Raw genomic sequence first — 22,465 nt, forward strand, 5'->3', positions numbered from 1 at the left:
TATGTAAATCAGTAATTATTTAGTCAAATCCGACAAAAGATGCCAAAGCAATTACTAACAGTTCACATCGATCAGGTAGTCAGCAAGGTTTTAAGGTTTAGCAGAGTTATGGGATAGAGTACTTTATATAGAGTACTTTATTATACTAATATACTTGACGATGCACAGCCAGTTCTTCCAACTTGGACATACAGTATATACAGAGAAAGACACTGATGAAAGTTCATGTTAAACAATTATTAAGTCATACAAGAATTAGGTATAGTCTGTAATTTAAAACTTAAAACAATTTATGAATATAACCTGTGTAGGGGCCAGTCCTATTATTTCGCTTTGAATTAAGTATTATTAAAGATTTCTAATCATCTTTGTGTACCTTGCCCAAGCAGCCTGGTGCCTCTCCCTAAATGCTTTGGAATGTGGCTTAAGAGGACCCTCTGATAAGAGACATCATAAAACATTGTAAGACAACAGTGCTGTACATTTAAAGACATATAGCATAGACGAGCTCCATCAAGCTCCAGGCAGGATTCTTCCCAAAACCACAGGTCAAAGGTCACTGTCTATCACCCAAAAGAAGATCCACCAACTGAGGATCTGTAAAATGACTACCAGAACCAATCCTGATGGCATCTCAGCCAATGACCAACTTGTGATGTCGCCCCATATAAACTGGAACATAAGTCATTTTTCATTGGTTAACCACTTACTTGAAGTCCGTGGAAACCATTGATCCCTCTCTAGACTGGAAAACTAGCTTTTATGACAATGTGACAGAAAACATTCCAAGTCACGACTTAAACTTTTCTCTAAGATGCCAGGCCATCTTGGAGATTGTAAGATTCTTCCTGAAACAGAAGAAATCTTGTGTTCATAAACCCCCGTTGTTATTTTTTGCTTTCTTTTTGTCAAAATCCAGAATATTCTGAACAAAAAGCTATACAGTAGCACTAAGTTTCCCTTTTGTCTACCTTGTGAACCCCATGAGGTAAACTGTCTACAGACTGTTTTAAAGAAAGACCGTTACTTTCGCAGAGCTGGCTGAGGCCAATGCAAGCTGGTAGGCAATGCCAGAAAAGCTCTTTCTCTCTCTCCTACCAGCACAGAAAAGTCTGAGTTCTGCCACAGATGAACTGAGTTCTGTAGTTAAACTCATCATGGACATTTGGACAACAGATCTGTTGAGTAAAGCTTCATTATTTAGAAATATTCACATCATAATTCTCAAAATTTGATCTACCATTATAAATGTGTGTTTAATGTTTAGTTCACAATAGGAAATGCATATTGTAGCATTTTCAGGTTCATGTGGGTATATACCCTCACCGCTCCTGCCTCAGTTGGGGCTCAAACCCAGGCCTCAGGTGTCACTCAACAGGGAACCAGCCAGTTGAGGTAAATGGAGATCTCCCTGCTATTCACAGGGAAGGGCAGTGACGTCACCGCACTGGCAAGCCAGCTTGCACAACCTGTAATGTCAGCTGTATGCGTTACACTCTCCCCTGCTTAATTCACCGTTATCAGCAAAGGGCTATCCCATCCCACCGCTGGCACCAATGTAGCGCTTTCAGGTTCACATGGGTATGCGCCCTCGTCTCTCCCATCTCATGTCGGCCCTCCACTGGGCAGTGACGTCACCGCGCTGGCAAGCCGGATCACACAACCTGTAATGTGGGCCGTATGCGTTACAATATTTACTTGTGTCTGAGAATATTAAATGTGTTTTGGATATATGAGACTGATAGAGCCTACAAGCTAGACTGTAACATATTATACTTGTTTTAAGCATATTTTAACTCTGAAGTTATCAACTCTGATCTTTGTAATCCCTGAGCGAGTGATCAGCCATTCATGTTTACTACAGCAGACTGTTTCACAGATATATATTCAATGACATTGTTGGTTTTTGTTTACATTGTTTGTTCAAGTTTTGGTTATATCAAGAAATTTTTAGAATCTGTGTGAAACTGTAAATTATTTTCATTGATTAATTTCTAAAAGACATCAAATGCATGATTTTTACAGCAAATTAAAACCCCCAACCTCCTGCACCTGTTTAGAAATTTTGTAACTTCAGTAAAAAGAAGAAGGCATGATAAAAGTTTATCTATGGTATATAACATAAAATGCTCTGTATAGTCAGTCCTCATTCTTTATTACCCCTGAGTACATTTAAGTGGCTAGGCACTACTTAAAGAGTGTGTGTCCTGATGAAAATAGTGAAAGAACTCAAAGGTAAAGATAACATTATGACAGGTTAGATGAGATATCTAAATTAAGTTAATTAAAAAGGAGAAGTACTTAATTAATGTTAACTGAAGGTAGCCACAAGGAGACAAATGCACAGAATAAGCCTCAGTGTCATAAAAATGCAGAGTCATTCAAACTGATTAGATTGTCCTTTTAAAAAGTGTACAAAATAAAAATATCCAGCTGAGAATGGTAATTCAATTATGGGCCATGTCTGACAATTATTAATGCATTCACAATTAACTTAGAAAATTCCTTTAAAGAACAGATATTAAATGTCCCTTACACTTTCACAGATTGTAATTATACAGAAAATTAAGCAAAATTGTTATGTATCTTCAAAGGTTAAGCTAAAGCTGCATTTTATTTCTCTTAGTGCTGCAGCGATGGCAAATTAAGCTTCAATGGTTTCTTGTTAAATCCCTTTACAAATTCGATGTCCCACGGAGCATGCTGAGCTTGAGATTTCATGCCTTTATGAACATTATTATGTCAGAACATCACATCACTGTAAACTGCCATTCATTTCTGCTGTTTTATAAAGTGTGAGAGAAGTATATTCTGCTAAGTGTTGTCTGATTGGTGCTTAATTAGAACTTCAGGGTGACTTTACCAAATGGGCTAGATGGGCTGAATGACTTCTTCCCAATATCATATTCAAACAATGTAACTTAACATGTGGTACTTATTTGAAAGCGCTGTTCTTTGGTGGATCAAAATTACAGAATAAAACTTACGTACGTTTTTGAAAGCTTTTTAGTGTTTGTGGTGCAATCAGGAAATGAAAGGTGGCTCAAAAGTAATATGCACATTACTGTAACAAAATCATAGCTAATGCAGAAATCATTTGTAGATAGTGTTTTCAGACAGGACAAGCTAGAGAAATTGTTAAATTCTTAATGATGTCTAATATAACAGGAATCTGCTTCTGGTTTGAGGGTTACTTAGACCGCAGAACATATACGATACTGTATAATATTTTACAATGAGGATAAAAAGTATTTGCAATTGAATCACAATAATATATTTTCAGACATAGTATTATCCTATTATCCATAATATTATCCTAATATTTTAACCATGACTGATTTGTAAGGCCTCTGTATATTCCATTTAATGCAATAACCCTTAAGTACTGTTTCTAGTAAAAAAGTCCATCATTGCATTGATTCTGATTACATTCTGTCAAAAACTTGGTTGAGAAAGAACTCCTAAGAACATTAATATATTAAATTGGCTAATTTATATATACATATATTTTAATTTCAAAGTACATTATACTTGCATGCCTTGAGAGTGCTCAAGAGTCTGGAAGTATTCTCTTAATTTGCCATTGCAGCAGCTTTGAAATAAATTTTGTTGCTGGTGTGAGAAATTGGGATTGCAGATCCTCTTTAAAATAAATAATTGCAACTCCCAAATTGTAAAGATATATGCCAATAATATATCCAAATGGATGGTATTATTATAGGCACTTGAATTCTTTGTTCTCTGGCACAGCTTTGGTGAAAAGAGTAATAATTGGGCACACAGCATTGAAAAAAAATTAATAATGACAATGGAACACATCAAAAAGTACACAGCATAAACATATTGTACAACATACAAGTTATTATATCAAGACATCTTGGAAGCCTTCATCCTGACCAACCAAAAAATCTCAGGCTGCTACCTAATATTCAGATCATATGCAACACCTACGTAGGCCAATAAGACAGACAAACCTGTCTTCTAAACTAAACAGAATATGACCTACAGTTAAATCTCTCTCTATAAAAATCTGAATGCTACAGAGTGAATGGGAAACCTATTGTATCTCCCTGTCCTAAAAATACATCCACTAAACAGCAAAGACCATTCTTAACCTCGGGATTCTCTATACAGGGAATCAGAGTTTCCTAACAACAACAGAATGGTGAGCTCTCTTATCAAGGCTCCAACACTTAACTCAAATCTCAAATCGGGTCTTAAACAATGATCAGAACAAGGACTTTCCTCCTGTATCTTTTCTCTCCTTGGGTCTTTCTGTCCATCATCTCTCCTTCCCTTTCTCCCCTCTTTTCTCTGTCTTTTTATTTTTTGTCCCCAGAGTGTTGCTAACTCTTTTTGATTTACCAAGAACTTAATCAAAGTAAACCAGCCAATTCTTTTGATCAGTGTGTCTCAGACCCAATTCAATTCAGTAAACCCCTCAGTTCCTTTCTTGTTTTGATGTTCCCGAGAACTGCAAATGTTGACAAAAGTCAGATGCTGACCACCCCCATTTAACTGTAACATTATCAATTAGTCAAAGGCATAACTACACTCCAATATGTTAAACATAAATTTGTCATATATAAATAAGACATCCTGTACACTTATTTTATATACAGTACAGTATGGTCAATTCTATGTGCTACTGTAGGTATTCACTCAGTCCTGAATACTGACTGAAATCTATTGTATTTAAACTACTAGTATGATTACTTATTTTGTGTCATTTGCGGAAACTTTTATTCACTATACCAGACTTTAGATCATTGGTATAGATTTTGAAAAAGCAGCAGAGCATTAGCACCTTTTAAACTGATATTGTCAAGAGAATCTAAACAAGCTGGGCTTGATCTTCACTGAGATGGCAAATCTCTAAGGAAAATTAGAGATGGTTCCTTCTATAACACAAGTGGTGTTAATGGACCAGTGCTCGATACTCTTCTCTGTTAAATCATCCATCTTAAGGGAGTATTGATAATGGATCTAGACTGTCCTGAGAAAGATCTTTATCCAAAAGATAAGCATATCTCCCTCACTTGCTCACATGTGGCTGACCACAGAGAGGGGGCCTCTTTTGATATATCTTTGTGACAGGCAACAGGTTGTTTTGTCCAGACACACAAAGATTTTTAGAACTATGTAATTCTAAGTGAAATAATAGGCCATGTCCCTACACGTTGAATAGAATCATTTGTGTTCCGAAGAAAGAATATGCAGGATTGTCTTTGAAGAAAAAAAAAGACAAGAAAAGCGGACAAAGGGTCCAGTTGTGTCCAACAGTTAAACAACTGGTCTTATTGAAACAAATCTTTCTCCTTCATTTATCATGTTGAGCAAACTGTATTTGTTGTTGTATATGATCTTCTGCTGGGCTATTAGTTAGAAATTTATGAATCCCCGATGTTGAGGTAGTACATCTGTTTTCTGGTCACCTGGAGAATGAACTATACTGTATGTAACTCTATGTATAGCATAGTAGTTTAATATGAAAATATGAGGCCTGTCCCCATATGCAGCTCTCATAACTTCAGTGGGTCTGTTTGTGACCAAAAAATGTATTTTATTTAAAAAAAATGTAATATGAAAATAGAATGATCTTGCTTGCTGTCCTTTAAAGAAAACCAGGTTAGATCAGCAACTATTGTCCTCCCTCTCGACTAGACAAGCCAATATTTCCTCCTCTGAACCTTAATCTGACTTAATTTCTGCTTTTACTTTTTTTTATCATTGTAGGAAGGGCACCTTGCTGCTCAACAATGCATTTGCTATTATTGCTTCACTTTTGTTAGCTCTTGGAGAGCTAGCAGGATCCTTTGAAATGCTTATTTTGGGTCGATTTATCATTGGCATTGATTCAGGTGAGTACACTTATTGAAAGGTCATTAAAACATTTTTAAATGAATCTTCATGTAACTGTTTAACATTAGCAGTGCTACATACAAACTTATAACCTGATATCCCTAGATCTCAGAAGCAGTGTATGACTGTGTCGGTACTTTGATGTTGATGATGGACCATTTCTCTCTAATCTAGAATTATCACGCTGATGGTGAAGAGGTACACTGGGATGTAAGAGGTCATGTCCTTCAGAATAAGACGTTTAACAATGATTTAACTACTTGACCACTGAAGATCTCAAGGCACTGTTCATATGAGTAGGCATGTTATTCCTGTTACACTGGTATTATTACAGTCCAAATTAAAAACCTGGTCAACCTAATTGTCTTTCCTGTATTCCCAATTGCATTGCCCTTGGGAATGGCACATTTGGCACATGTGTTGCCACACTTTTTGTCATTTTGTACTCTGGAGGTAATGAAACATGCAAAAATGAATGTGAACTCGTTATAAAATATTAATGAGAACCCTATACATAAAAACCAGGATGATCTCCAGAGGCGTAGTCGATATAACAGTCCGAGGACCAAAAGCCGAAGGTAAACTAACCGGTGCAAAAGCACAAAAAGCTGAGCTTTAAGCCGTGAGGAAGCTGAGAGTCAAAACCAGAACGATAACCAAAGTGTCACGCCCAGTACACCTAGAGGGCACTCTACTTTCCTCCTATTCCTAGTTTCCTGTGATTATTCATGTCTTTCTGGTGTGTCTTGTTGTGTGGCCTATTTATTTCCTGCTTCTGCTCTGCTACTCACTCAGCATTGAGGTTCAGATGTCCTGAGACCCGCCTAGCACCAGGTCACTCCTGTCCTGTTTCTATATGGCATTTCCTGAACAGCTGAGCCCGGGCTAACCCCTGTCTCGCTGCTACGCATAGGGTCTTTATTGCTCTCCTGCCATTCCACAGTTCGTCCTTTCTGACATACGTGACACAAAGTACCAAAACCAGGAGAGAACCAGGAAGTAGTCATAGACCAAACCAGGGTCAGGAAGCCAAAACCAAGTAGCAAGTAATTGCGAAAAGTCGAAATAGCTCTAACCAGGAAAAATCCTAATACTGAGCACAGGGGAGAGTGTGAAGCAGCATTAAATAAGCTGGGGTAAATGGGCTAACTGGGAACTGTCCTGGAATGCAAGGTGGAATGACGAGCCCTCTGGGGGCGTGGCGTAACAGAACTGTTGTTTTGTCATTCTCAATCTTTTTTAGCAATTATTAGTTTACTTGTAAGTGGAAAAACAAAAACTATTGAAAACAGTGAAAAAGTCAAGTATAAAAAGAATTGTTTTAGAAGTATGCATGTACAAGTATTCATGATTATGTAGCAAAATTTAGAATATGTTTGTAAGATAACATTACAACAACAGGTAGAGAAATAGGACACAGATGACTGAAGATGTAAATCTGTTCTAAAAAAATAGAATCAGAAGCAGAATCAGTATACCAAAAACAGCATGTTAGTATCAACAAAAGTCAATTTAGGACAAATTAATACTGTAAAAGATCTTCTAAATTATTTTTGAATCTCTGATACATCTATCTTAAATGAAATTTTTTTAACATGAATTGGCCTTTATAATTTCCCCAGTATCTGAACCTTTCAGCACCGTTCTGTTCTCTTCACAGAAGCTCTCAGAATGTACAAGATGACATCTGGTATATCATAAGAGACAGAATACATATAATGTATTCTGTAATGATATGAATGCACAGTGCATTTAGAAAAGATCAAATACTTCTGAGTGTGATGTGTTAATTCTGCAGTTTTCTTGTTGAAATTGGACAACAGACATTGATACTGTGATTCTTCCTCAGGAACTTAGAATTAGCAAACTGGGTTACATGAAGATTTCATAAGAAGAATATAGATTCTCTACCTCTACTGCTGATGTACTCCAGCCCTTTCAAACACAAACTCTCACACTGGCAGTGTGTGTTACTGCCTATGTTTTGGACTCCATTCTTGCATTGCTGTCTGTTTCCTTAAAATAATTTGTATAACCGTATTACTACATTAAATAATTAATCAGCTCTCAAATACTTTTTATCTGTATTGTTTGGCTTTTATCTGTCTGGTCCCTTTGGCTCCTTGGCAGCTGTCACATTAATTGTAATATGAATTTATTTATTCAAGCAGGAGTCATGCTTGAATAAAGCAATTTAATCATTCTAATTTTCTTAGAACTGCAGATTTTTTTTCTATGAAGAATCTATAAAAGCTGGTTTTACTCCAGTTACTATTGCAGCACACTTTGGTTATATGTAGTTATATGTCATTTTTTACATAATTAGGCACTTCCTCATTTGTGTCCTCTGTTATTGGTCATTGCTGACAATTATCCTCCATTTATTGTATTTTCTATCTATCTATCTGCTGTTGACTACTGTATGTCAATAATTCTTTGTGATAGAGAGGCTTCATTTGTGATAGAGAGGATTCTTTGGGAAGCCGTTGTTTTGTCTCAGGGCACACCAATGAGCCTGTCTTGAGTCAATACGGTTACTTGAAGTAATTAGATGCACGTTTTAAACTAGACGTACATAAACTTTGAGCAGGGAGATATTCTTAAGAGTTGAATTTTACCAGATAGAAATGACCTGATAGGATATGTTTCCATGGAATTCCTGAGAAACTGAGACTTATAGGAGAGTCTCTCGAGGAAGAGAGTTTTTTATACTTGGAATTAAATAGTCAAAGAACTGGTTATCAAACTGGCTCCAGCTATATCACAAGTGTCAGTGTTTGGTATAGAGAGATGTCCATAAGCAAACTGGATAAGCTGGGAGAGGGGGATACAGAAGGTCTTCATGGCTAGTTTTTCCTAGAACTGGATTGGGCATCCCAACAGGCTTCTGGGATGTGTGAGGTTGAACTGTGAGGCAACGTGAAAACATCCAGGATACTATACTTAGGTGAAATATGAACAAGTTGTGCGGTAGCTTGTTTGTCAGGCTCTGCTGAAACAGTAGCACTGAGCAACAGAATGACTAAATAAGGGCTAACTGGAGGTGTCTGTACATGGATTAGGAAGGCTCTACCTGGAAAACTAGTTTTGCATCTTGTGGCCACTAAAGGTAGAGCAATAGAGTAGCAACTATTCGCAGTTAGTCAGCTGGAGTGTGGAAAAACAACAAACTTGAGTTTTGAAGACTGAAAAAATGTTGCAGGGTGCAAAAGAACAAATACAGGAATTAACAATCCTATCCTCAGTGAAGAAAGAGAGTTAAAATGTAAGCATCAAAGAGTGAAAGTTGAGAAACATTTCATATCTAGAGTAAGACCATAAGGGAGTTCAACAAGAAAAGGCATAGTTTTTATTGAGTAATAGTAATGGTCTTTCCATAACTGAGTGAAAATTCTACCAAATACAATCGCAGGTATGAAGTAAAATGATGAGTTATAAGATTGAGAGAAGGAGTGGAGAAGGAAGCCCATTCAACCTTCCAGAGGGATTTGATAGCTGACTGGAGCTAAGTATCTGAACCTTACTAGAGAGATCTTGCTATTCTGTTTTTTAGGAACTTGGGTTTCCTGCATAAAAAGGATACCACATTAAGTGATGTCTTTCCTGCTTGTGGGTGCATTGTTAGAACAAGGAGACAGCCTCTCGTTTATCTAGTGGCATCTGGTTTTGCAGAGAGGCAGATTTAACTGCAGGTTGTATTGTGTTTATTAAGAAGGCAGTTTATGTCTTATTGTGGCCTCTGTGGGCAATATTTAAGAGTTCAATTCTTAGTAGCATTCTGGGTTTTTTTCTGGGTGATTTGAACATTAGATCTCTGGAATGCCTTGTTTGTACATTCTGTAAATATAGTAACTTGTGTGAATGTTTTGTTGTGTGAAGCATAGTGTTTGTCTTGTTCTTGTTAACAAACGTTTGTTTAACCAAGTGTGCCTGGATTATTACTCTTTTCACCAAACCTGCGCCGGAGAATAAATAATTCATGAGTCTCTAATTATACCAACCACTTGGTTATATTCTGGAGAAATCACTTATAAGTTGAGGGCTATGGATAACATTACTTATGGACAAAACATCTCAGTCAATTCCTGATTTTCACCATTTTCATAACCTCCCATTTGTAACGGTACTGTTGATTTTACAAGAATGTGAAGTGGTAAAATTTGGAAATGAACATTCTTTTAGTAATTCTCAAATACTTTAGATTGCAGAAATGTAGTAAAAACTTGGATGATAAACATAAATTATTATCATCAACTGTATGAACTTCACCCTTGTGAAAGTGGCTTTGGTAATATTAATTAGCATACAGATATTTAATTCAGGTGGATAGCTGCGTCAGCAAGCATAGTCTACAAAGGAACAAGTGTAGTGTGCTCTCACGAGGCACCAGTTCTGTAGGGGTTTGGGCATTTACTGGGACAATTATTAATTGTAGCAGTAAATCACGAAATTGATTCTTTTAATGGCCTTAGAATCCAACCATGCGATATAACTCAAACAACGCACACACACAGGTACTAATACACGAGGATACATTTATTAATACATAGAATATGAATATAAACCTAACAGATCTTATCGTGAGGGTTATCGGAATACAAAAGATATATATTCATTCAGTTACAAAGAGTTACACGTATCAAGAGGACATACGTTCAGTATATCATTCATTTAGACCGTTTCGTAACTTGGTTACAACTTCTACATTAGATACTCAAAATAAGTACATAACTCTAAGGAATTAAATTGATATCAACTGGTTGGGATAACAATTGAATTCTCGAGCTGTAATGCAGTGAAGTTGAATACTCATCCAATCTCTGGGGATTCAGATCTCCTGCGGGCACAAAGAAGCAGTTGCAGGCTTGTTGCTGTCCAATCCGCGCTCTCTGGCTCCGTGCCAGGCTGTGCTGTGCGGCTTGCGACGGTGCGCTGCTGATGCTCTCTGTAGACCGGCTAGTTAGTGTTGGCTTTAACTAGCGAAGTTTTTGCACAGGAGAAAAGATGACTGTGGGTCCCAGCAGGTCAGGAAGAGGACCGGCCGGTTCCTGATGAAGCGCTAGTTCTGAATAGTGATTCAGCTGTCCACAGTTCCGACCTGTTCACGAGGCTTGCTGCTGATGCTAACCTCGGGTGGATCCTTTGGTTACTCGTGGCAACCTCCACTCTCGACTCTTAGAACAAAGCAAAGTTCTGGCACTCGGACACACTGGCCGTTCCGTGGTGGTCCGGGCTGAGTCTCAGGATGGTCAGGAGGCGTGCTGCGAGAATGTCCTGCCCTTGGGAGCCTTTCTGCTCCTGGGCCGTCCTGCCCTGGAATTGTCACGCACCCCTGGAATTCTCCTTTTGGAATTCTCCTTAGAATTTCTCACAGGCTCTCTGTGTTGCCTGTTTTACCTGGAGGAACTTCAGCTTGTTCATTGGCTGAAAGTTTCATGGGCATCAGAGACCCACGTGGGTTACTCGGCCCTACCAGTCCCTGATTGGTTGATCAAGATGAGATATGAGTCACTTACTCCTGACACTTAGGAATGCAGTCCAGATGTTCATCTGGCACTCCCTAGACAGATAGGCGCCAATGGATGACCATTGATCATGATAGCCAGGCTTAGCTAAGTGCATCACCATTTGGGAGGTGTCCCTTATCAAAAGAAAACATCTTTAAATCAGCCTGCATGAATAGCTTCTCTGTGGCTGCACCACAGAGATGAAGAGAGAGATGGGGCCTCATTTGGGAAAGCACAGCAACACTTAATTCTGTCTTATTAACAAGCATTGCCGCTACACAAGTAATAGGATTATTCCATGCTGAAAATGTTTCAGCTGTGAAGCCTGCTCACACCTGAAGAAGGCTCCACGGCCAAAACGTTGTGTTCTCTTTCTTCTTTTTTTCAGCATGGAATGGAATTACTTGTTCCTAAACCTATTACTTATTCCTTTGTACAAATATTTAATTACTGTTAATGGTGATAACAGTGTATAGTCTGGGGCTCAAAGTGATAGAAAAATAGTCCATTAGAAATATGATGACACTGAAAAATAATAGTTCAGAAATGGCCGTTGTTTTCATGGGTTTAATCTGTAGATATAATTTAATTACATGTAAAGCAATTTTCATACAATTATATAGGGTAGAAAAATACAGTATTGTTTCTATTGTAGCGGCGAGGCTTAATAATAAGGCAGAATTAAGTGTTTCTGAGCTTCCCAAATGAGGCCCCATTTCTCTGTTCATCTCTGTGGAGCAGCCACAGAGAAACTATTCATGCAAGATGATTTAAGGTTTCCTAGGACAGCTCCCAAAGGGGGATGCACTTAGCTAAGTCTGGCTATCATGATCAATGGTCATCCACTGGCGCCTATCAGTCTAGGGAGTGCCGGATGGACATCTGGACTGCATTACTAAGTGTCAGGACTAAGTGACTCATATCTCACCTTGATCAACCAATCAGGGACTGGTAGGGCTGAGTAACCCACGTGGGACTCTGATGCCCATGGAACTTTCAGCCAATCAACGAGCTGAAGTTCCTCCAGGTAAAAACAGGCAACACAGGCCTGGAGATTCAACAAGATTCAGAGATTCAACAAGATTAAGATTCAACAAGATTCAGATTCGGGAGATTCAGTAAGATTCTGGAGAGGATTCTGTGGACTGTTCTAAAGGGAATTCAAAGGAGAATTCCAGGGCAGGACGGCCCAGGAGCAGAAGGCTCCCAAGGGCAGGACATTCTCGCAGCGCGCCTCCTGACCATCCCGAGACTCAGCCCGGACAACCACGGAACGGCCAGTGTGTCCGAGTGCCAGAACTTTCCTTTGTTCTAAGAGTCTAGAGTGGAGGTTGCCAGAGAGTAACCAGCAGCAGGCCTCGTGGACAGGTCAGAACTGTGGACAGCTGAATCACTATTCAGAACTAGCTCTTCATCAGGAACGAACCGGTCCTCTTCCTGACTTGCTGGGATCCACAGTCATCTTTTCTCCTGTGCACAAACTTTGCTAGTTAAAGCCAACACTAACTAGCCGGTCAGTGAGCATCAGCAGCGCACCGTCGCAAGCCGCACAGCACAGCCTGGCACGGAGCCAGAGAGCGCGGATTGGACAGCAACAAGCCTGCAGCTGATTGTTTGTGCCTGCAGGAGATCTGAATCCCCAGAAATTGGATGAGTATTCAACTTCAATGCATTACAGCTCGAGAATTCAATTGTTATCCCAACCAGTTGATATCAATTTAATTCCTAAGAGTTATGTACTTGTTTTGAGTATCTAATGTAGAAGTTATAACCAAGTTCATTTACGAAACGGTCTTAATGAATGATATACTGAACGTATGTCCTCTTGATGTGTAACACTTCGTAACTGATTGAATATATACCTTTTGTATTCTGATAACCCTCTCGATAAGATCTGTTAGGTTTACATGCATATTCTATGTATTAATAAATGTATCCTCGTGTATTAGTACCTGTGTGTGTGCGTTGTTTGAGTTATGTCGCATGGTTGGATTCTAAAGCCATCAAAAGAATCAATTTTGTGATTTACTGCTACAATTAATAATTGTCTCAGTAAATGCCCAAACCCTACAGAACTGGTGCCTTCAGAGAGCCACTATGATTACATATTTGGCGTCCCTGAACGGCTATGAAACACTACATTTATGGCGTCCCTGGGTGGGCGTGGCAAGACTGAAATGAATCAACCAAGCGGAATAATTCAATATAAAACGCCGCGGGTTTCATTCACGATAATACAGTGTGCTGAAAGCCGAAAGAAAAAGTTCCCCTTGCTCTTTAAGCAGTGCTTGATTGTTTTGTGATCTTTTGCAATCTACCGGGTTGATTGCATACTTGATCTTAAACTGTGATTTCGTACTTAAAAGTAATACTCTTTAAGTTTAACGATGGTTGCTAAAAGGTCTGAATTCGAGTCGCTATTAAGCACTCTCTCTAGCAGCGACAAGTCTGACCACGATCTCCGTCATATCTCCGTCAGCGGAGAAGCTAGGAGAATAAACCTCCATTCTCTGAGAGAGCTAGCGAAGGACATAGAGAGATTTGACCCCGCAGTGTCAGAGAATAATATCGAGAGTTATATTCAAGACCTCAGGTATAACCTGCAGTACCTGCCAAACGCCACAGAACAGGAGAAAGTGTTTCTGGTCAGGAAAACTACCAGCAGAGCTGTACATGAGTGGATGGCTAGGCAGATGAAAGAAGTCTGTAATGACTTTGAACAGCTTTGTCATGCACTTATCGAAGAATACAGTGCGTTTATTGACCCGACTGCCGCGATAGCCGCCGCCCTTAACATTAAGCACGAGAGAGCAGAGTCCCCTCGCGAATATTACGAGAGACTTAGACGAACTTATTTTGCAGGGCGAAATGATGAGGGTTGCGAAGAGAACACACATTTCAAGGGTTTATTCATTGCGAATCTCCACCCATCAGTCAGAAAGATGATCTTAATGCATACAGATGCACAGACCATGAAAATGACTGATATTAAGAGATTCGTGCAGAAAGCCTGGGAGTATGATGTCCAAAGTCGCTCTGAGCAAAAAGCTGCTAAAGCGACCGTGTTCGCCGTCAGAGCCAGCAGGGTTAATTCCCTCCTGCTCGAAGGAACACAGGCTCCTGAGCTGGCTAAGCCCCGTTCCAAAGCATGCACACAGGACCGCACCCAGCGTCCTAAGTGCCATGAGAACACCGGGGGAGGAAAAGGGCTAGATAAAGCTGAACAAAAGGATTCAGTAGCCACCCGCCTGGCCAGGCTTGAACAAGCTTTATTAGGACAGGGACAACCGCTCCCCAAGGCTGCCGGAAGCGTGAATGAGCTGATACTCTCCACTGGAGGAGGCGGAGACCCGCCCCCTCCCACTCCCTCAGTCTATCTGATTGAGCGGAAGGGTTCCTGCCTGGATGAGGTCAGCCACTCCCAAGTGAGTGCTGACTCCACCCCTGAAGTCACAGAGCAGGCAGTAAAATACAGAGGAAAAGCAGGAAGCTTTTACCTCAAGACTGCCATGGGAGATGTCTTACCCAGTGAGACACTGATTGACACTGAGGTTGAAAGGTGTTTGATGTCACACGGCAAGCTCAAACGGGTTGAAAAAGAAAAGGGCATGCGACTCAGAGTGGAACCTTTGGTGGATCACCAGAAAGGCAAAGTGTGGAAACAGGTCAAGGCTCCTAAGCCTTCTGTACAGAAGGAAAGGGGGGCCAAGAGGCAGACTGTGCTCACACAGTGCCCACCGAACACAGAAGCCTATGTGGAGATTCCTTCTGTTCCCTCTGGACAAGAAATAAAAATATTTTCTTGTTCCCCGGATATACAGGGAAGTCGTGTCCCGGCTGAGGTCACAACAGCCTCCCTGCCACAGGAGCGGTGCTCCAAGCAGCCGCCTGATCCACCAGGTAAAGCACACCCCTTTTACATCCCTAAAGAGGAGCAGATCTCCCCACCTGGTGATGAAAAGGAGCTTTCCCTGTGCACCCTGGCACCCAAGAGGGGTCAGGACCACCACCCTGCAGTGGTGGAAGGGATCCAGATGGCAGGAGAGCAGGTTGGTGATGTAGCCCTCACCCTTAGCCCTGAGAGGTCCTCTATTAGTGAGGATCTGCTTGAGCAGCTGTCACGGGGCCACCGCCAGGTGCCCCTGGTGCAACATTCACAGGTTAGACAGGAGGTCCAGCTGGACGCTGAGACTACTGCGCTGTGGACACACCTGAACCCAGATGCTGATTCCCTCTGCGGTGACCCAAGGAACCTGCAGTCAGGTAACATTATTTCTCACAACTACCAGGTAGTGAGAGAGACTGACCTGATTGTTCCTGCCTCAATGGCAGGGTTTCCAACACACCCAGTCCCCCAGAAGGGACAGGGAATGAAAGCCGAGCCGGTTTTCTTACAGCCACCAGCTCAGTCTGTCAGTCTGAGTCTGACCAACAGTGGTTCAGCCAGACTGGAGCTGGATGGTCAAGTCACCCGCCTGTCAGTGCAGGACATCGCAAAGAGGGGTGTCAGAATCCCCGCCTGCACTGACATGGGCCTGGTGGGTGATAGCGAGTTCGAAGACAGTGAACTAGCTATCCCAGTGCTGGGGCAGCTCCCTGAACCCCTAGCGAGGGAAGGGGGGAGCGAGCAGGTGTCCTACACCCACGCCCAGCGAACGATTGTAAACATGCCGATAGAGGGATTCCTCAATCAGGAAGTGTGCAGGGTGGACCTGAACAGTGAGAATGGGGTAACAATCCCAGATCACTCAGGTGCTCCAGATGACCACTCAGCCGAGGGTCAGGCATGCTCCACCGCTGCACCGCCCCCTGCAGAGTTCCTAGAGCACAGGCATGAACAAATCGAAAAAGCAGATGCCCTGGAAATGGAGGAGCAGCATCAGCAGCTGTGTCAGATCTCCCCAGATTTCCAGGATGTTGGTGCCCAAGATGCCACATGGCATACTGAGAAAGACACCATGTACACGCTGCGCCAGCTTAGAAAGGCAACAGTCACTCAGAAGGAGATGACTGGGATCAGCCACCCGAAAAGACTTTTGGGAAGACTGATTCCTGCCGCCACTGTTGCACGTTTGCTTTTTCTGGTAGGTTTGTGTGCTACTGGCACTCTCACCCTGACTGCCCCAAGAAGGCAGGTGTCAGAGATGCCAGAGGGTAGTGACAGACTGTATCGACAGCAGCAAAAGTTGGAAAGCTTAGGGAAAACCCTACAGGCAACTTCCTATGCAACAGGGTTAAACCTTATTCCCCAACCAGTGGACATGATTGTTGGTGTTATACAGTGGGTTTATGCTTGTGTGCAACAGGCCAGAATGTTGACACAAGACCTGTTAAGGGAGTTTAGTGCCACTGTAGCCAGTCTAGCCACGGCACAATTCCCAACCCACTTGATTCCACTCTTCTCAGTAGAGGAGTATGTGACATTAACCCCATCGCTCATAGCTCACCCAGAAGGCAATCCAAGATTGAATTCGGTTCCAAATCTTGAGATGGGTATGGCTACCAAAGCTATCCATTGGCTGTGTCTAAACGATTCACCAATGAAGGGTGTAAAGCTACTAATGGGCAGAGGGAGGTTAATGAACCCCATGAAGAGCAGGTGGGACGTAAATGGCTGGTCAGCACACCACGTTTAACTGACACTGTGACTTGTGACAGGCATGATGCAGCTACCTAATAAAACAGTTCCTTTAAGTTCCTGAGGAGGCCATAGTACAGCATGGTAACTTAACACTGTACGGTCTAGAACCAGACAACATAAGACCAAACTTGAGGTCATGGATGCCTTCAGGTGCCACACTAAGGAATTGGATAGAAATCCAAGAAACAGTAAGCCCTGAAGAGGTACAGGTAGTTAGTTTGCTTTAATGGAACAAACCTCCAAACCACCCTAGCAGATACCCAACACAGGTGTTGTGGTTTATCGGGGGGCTGGGAACAGGAACTGGTGTTATTGTAACACTGCTGCCGGGTAGCTGGATCATGACTGACAGTGTACTCTGAATGATGTACTCTTACATCAAGATGTACTCCGGGTAGCATGAATGAGTCAAAGGTAGCATGCCAAAAGAAAGGAAGTGACTTCTCCCCAAATATCTACCACAGAGGTATCAGATATTGACAGTGAACTTCCTGATGTGTAATTCCTAGACTTAGATAATGTCTCCTACCGTGTTTATACATACTCCAGATGTTATTCATCCTGTTTGTATCCAATGCTGGTTCTGGTATGAATTCTCGAGGAGTAATGTGGACATTTAAGATTAATGTTCTAATGGCAAGGGACATCACTTAACTCTGTTTTGTTTTGAAGGCAACAACGCCTCAGGACCTCGTGACCTTCAAAAAGGGGGGATATGTAGCGGCGAGGCTTAATAATAAGGCAGAATTAAGTGTTTCTGAGCTTCCCAAATGAGGCCCCATTTCTCTGTTCATCTCTGTGGTGCAGCCACAGAGAAACTATTCATGCAAGATGATTTAAGGTTTCCTAGGACAGCTCCCAAAGGGGGATGCACTTAGCTAAGTCTGGCTATCATGATCAATGGTCATCCACTGGCGCCTATCAGTCTAGGGAGTGCCGGATGGACATCTGGACTGCATTACTAAGTGTCAGGACTAAGTGACTCATATCTCACCTTGATCAACCAATCAGGGACTGGTAGGGCTGAGTAACCCACGTGGGACTCTGATGCCCATGGAACTTTCAGCCAATCAACGAGCTGAAGTTCCTCCAGGTAAAAACAGGCAACACAGGCCTGGAGATTCAACAAGATTCAGAGATTCAACAAGATTAAGATTCAACAAGATTCAGATTCGGGAGATTCAGTAAGATTCTGGAGAGGATTCTGTGGACTGTTCTAAAGGGAATTCAAAGGAGAATTCCAGGGCAGGACGGCCCAGGAGCAGAAGGCTCCCAAGGGCAGGACATTCTCGCAGCGCGCCTCCTGACCATCCCGAGACTCAGCCCGGACAACCACGGAACGGCCAGTGTGTCCGAGTGCCAGAACTTTCCTTTGTTCTAAGAGTCTAGAGTGGAGGTTGCCAGAGAGTAACCAGCAGCAGGCCTCGTGGACAGGTCAGAACTGTGGACAGCTGAATCACTATTCAGAACTAGCTCTTCATCAGGAACGAACCGGTCCTCTTCCTGACTTGCTGGGATCCACAGTCATCTTTTCTCCTGTGCACAAACTTTGCTAGTTAAAGCCAACACTAACTAGCCGGTCAGTGAGCATCAGCAGCGCACCGTCGCAAGCCGCACAGCACAGCCTGGCACGGAGCCAGAGAGCGCGGATTGGACAGCAACAAGCCTGCAGCTGATTGTTTGTGCCTGCAGGAGATCTGAATCCCCAGAAATTGGATGAGTATTCAACTTCAATGCATTACAGCTCGAGAATTCAATTGTTATCCCAACCAGTTGATATCAATTTAATTCCTAAGAGTTATGTACTTGTTTTGAGTATCTAATGTAGAAGTTATAACCAAGTTCATTTACGAAACGGTCTTAATGAATGATATACTGAACGTATGTCCTCTTGATGTGTAACACTTCGTAACTGATTGAATATATACCTTTTGTATTCTGATAACCCTCTCGATAAGATCTGTTAGGTTTACATGCATATTCTATGTATTAATAAATGTATCCTCGTGTATTAGTACCTGTGTGTGTGCGTTGTTTGAGTTATGTCGCATGGTTGGATTCTAAAGCCATCAAAAGAATCAATTTTGTGATTTACTGCTACAATTGATAATTGTCTCAGTAAATGCCCAAACCCTACAGAACTGGTGCCTTCAGAGAGCCACTATGATTACATATTTGGCGTCCCTGAACGGCTATGAAACACTACACTATCATAAAATAATTATCTACACTATTATCTACGTACTGTGTGCTGTATATGATTATCCCCTGCAACTTACCAAAAGTACAGTACATTGTAAAATGTTCTTTACCATAGAAACTTTTTTGAATTTTGAAAAAGGTCTATTTTAATAGGGTATTGTATTTGTTGTTTTATAATGTTTGGTTACTGCAAGATTTTAAGCTAAAAGTAAATGTTGATTGCTCATCAAAGAGGATTCTTTTTGAACCTTTCAAACATACTGTAAAGCCTTGAAATTTTTTCCCAGCATAAAATAAGGACACCTTCACCTTTTTTAGTCCAAATATAATGGCTCATTGGGTAGTTTAATTAATACAATTCAGTCATTTTTTTCCAAGTTCATTATAAATTCAGTTCTTTTTTAATGTGAACATTTGCTTTCATTTTGTGGAAATTTTGCTACATTTTATATGAAGAAGATTTCCAAGGTATCACCCTTTATGTAAGATTTAAGAGATAGATGATCACTGATAAATAGTGAATACACATCTGAAATGCATGCCTATCGCATCAAGAAAAGTAATGTTACCCAAGACATACATTTTTCTGATTTATCTTATTTTTGAATTGTGAAATGCAAACACCCTGCTTAAATTTACATTAATTGGAATGAAAGACAAAAACACTGGATGGAATGACTGGATGGAAAAATCTTCTAAATGTTTTTTTTTTTTTTTTAGGCATTGCCCTCAGTGCTCTTCCCATGTATTTAGGTGAGATCTCACCCAAGCAAATCCGGGGCTCCATTGGGCAGTTCAACTCCATCTTTATTTGTGTCGGGGTGTTTACAGGCCAGGTTCTAGGTCTACCTGAATTACTGGGGCAGGTAGGGTCTAATTTTCATCTATTTGTTTATGTTGTACTGTGAAACAGGTTTTGGCTTCTTGTTTACACTAAGATGATTTTTCTTCTGACCTACTTTTCTTGTTTTAAAGGTTTTTACTGCTGTTATTCTGTTATAATTTTTTATGTATCAACAAGTGCTTACCTGAAAGATGGAAATTGATCTCTAGGCTGTAATGTTACAGCTGGATACAGGTATGTACTGTAGGTGGTGATTTGTCAGAACCCAAGCGCAAGAGACTGGAGAGTGAAAAGTGAAAGGTGACAATGAGATGATTGATTGCTGGCCAGCAGGGCTTAATCATCTCAGGCAGATCAGTAATGGGGAAGAAAAGAAATGGGGAGACACGACGGACCCAGGAAAAGCCATCTAACCACATCCCTGGCGAAAAGAGGCTACAGAATTGTCAATCAGTCGAAAAAAGGGTGGCTAGGATATGGAGAAACTGCATAGCTAGACCCCTGAAAAGTGAACTGGATAGGATCTGAAAGACAGCCCTCAGGAGTGCCAGGGTTGCAGGTTGGCAAGCTTGAGGGTTGACGCAGTTTTGAGTGAAAAGAATGAAGGCTTGAATCCAAGACTGCTGTGTTGGGCAATACGTAGAGCAGGCTAGCAGCTGAAGCTGCTTTACCTTATTACTGCTGTGAGCTGGGTCTGCTGTGCTGTGCAAACCAAAATTGCTGCCATAGCCCGCCAGTCAGAAATAGGGAGTCTTGGGTATGGGAAAAACTGAATGGTGAGCCTCCTGGGAAGGAGCTGGATGGGTTTGAAGGGTAGGCTTGAGACCACTGAAACTCATTAGAGTGAAGGCTGGCTGGAGGCCGCTGAGACTGCATCACAAAGCAAAGTGCTGTATTAAGGCCAGTTAGACAGCTGCACAGAATGAAGCTGCAGAGACTGCTGCACAGAGTGGAGGCTAGCTGGATTTAAAGCAAAACTTGCTGAGCATAGCAAAGTGCTATCTTGAAGCCGAGATATTGAGAGCAAACACGGTCCCCAGGCTGGAAACAGGGAGCCTCAGGTACAGGAGAAGCGAAATAGGGAGCCTCCTGAGACAGAGGACCAAACTCTGCAGGTCAGGCTTCAGCCAGAAAACTGCTGTGCAGAGCGGAGTGCAAGCTTGAGGTAGAAAACTGCTGCACAGACTTCTCTGGGTCAGAGAAGAAAAAAGGGAACCCCTTGTACGAGAGAAACTGAATAGCAAACCTCCTAAAAAAGGTAACCAAATGGATTTGCAGGGCAGGCTAGACTGCAGCTTCTGCTTAGTGAAGAGCTGCCTTGCTCAGTGGAGATGTGGAGAGTGAAAGCAGTAGTGCAAGTAAGGTAATCTGGGCTGAAGTGAAAAATGACGAAGCACCATAGAAAACCAGGAATTGAATAATTAAGCAGGAAATTGCTAATTAACAAAGATTATGAAAAGGAGTTCTAGATAGAGCAGCAAACCTTGGAAAACTGTGAACCCTTGTGAGAATATGATGGTTTCCCAGGGCAATTGCTAGTTTAAGGATGCCGTCATATCACAGGCATTTTGGACACTTTCTTAACTGCTATATTCATTCTCTTGTTTTTTCTTTGGTCCTCCATTGCTTCATACCTGTGCATTCTCTCTCTCTTTCTCCTTCACACCTGATAAAGGCTTGATGCAGAAAATGTTTTTGATTTCTTCTTTTCAACATGGAATTAACTTTTTTGTTCTCTTGTTTAAAACTCAAAAATGTTCAGCAATGATATGCAATCAGCAACGCACACACACGGATACTAATACACGACAATACATTTATTAATACATAAAATGTGCATATAAACATAATAGATCTTAAGAGTGAGGGTTAGCAGAATACAAAAGGCATATATTCAATAACGAAGAGTTACAAACCAAGAGAGACATACATCCAGTATACCATTCATTTATACCGTTTTATTAATGAACTTTGATTACAACTTCTACACTAGATGCTCGCAAGCAAGTACGTCACTCATAGGAATAAAATTGATATCAACTCAGGTTGAGGTAACAATTGAATTCTCGAGCTGTAATGCAGAATGTTGAATACTCATCCAATCTGTGCGGATTCAGATCTCCCGCGGACACAAGGGAACAGCGACAGGCTGTTGCTGCATCCAATCGGCGTCCTCTGGCCCGGTGCCAGGCAGTCCTGGTTCAGCTGGAGGTGTGGAAGAAGGAAGGAGAGATTCCTGCTGCTACATGCTGGCAGTGGGCTCTCTGAAGACCGGCTAGTTAGTGTTGGCTGAAACAAGCAGAGTTTGTGCACATGGAAAGTGACTGCGGGTCCAAGCAAGTCACACTCTTTAAACGGGAAGAAGACCTGGGAAGAACGAGATGAGTCTGAGAATGTCCTGGAGGAGCC

At 41.5% G+C, this 22,465-nt stretch overlaps 1 protein-coding gene across 2 annotated transcripts in view; it reads left to right on the forward strand.

Moving 5' to 3' along the window:
• Positions 1-22,465, forward strand: part of slc2a9l2 (solute carrier family 2 member 9, like 2) — a 278,540-nt gene that overhangs the window by 44,569 nt on the left and 211,506 nt on the right. For both annotated transcript variants that reach the window (XM_088913608.1, XM_088913616.1), the window contains exons 5-6: positions 5,737-5,861; positions 19,933-20,078. In XM_088913608.1, coding sequence (XP_088769734.1) covers positions 5,737-5,861; positions 19,933-20,078 — 271 coding nt within the window. The remainder of the gene's footprint in view (positions 1-5,736; positions 5,862-19,932; positions 20,079-22,465) is intronic.

This window comes from Atractosteus spatula, chromosome 1 (genome assembly GCF_055471065.1).
Source record: "Atractosteus spatula isolate fAtrSpa1 chromosome 1, fAtrSpa1.hap1, whole genome shotgun sequence".
Lineage (NCBI taxonomy): Eukaryota > Metazoa > Chordata > Actinopteri > Semionotiformes > Lepisosteidae > Atractosteus > Atractosteus spatula.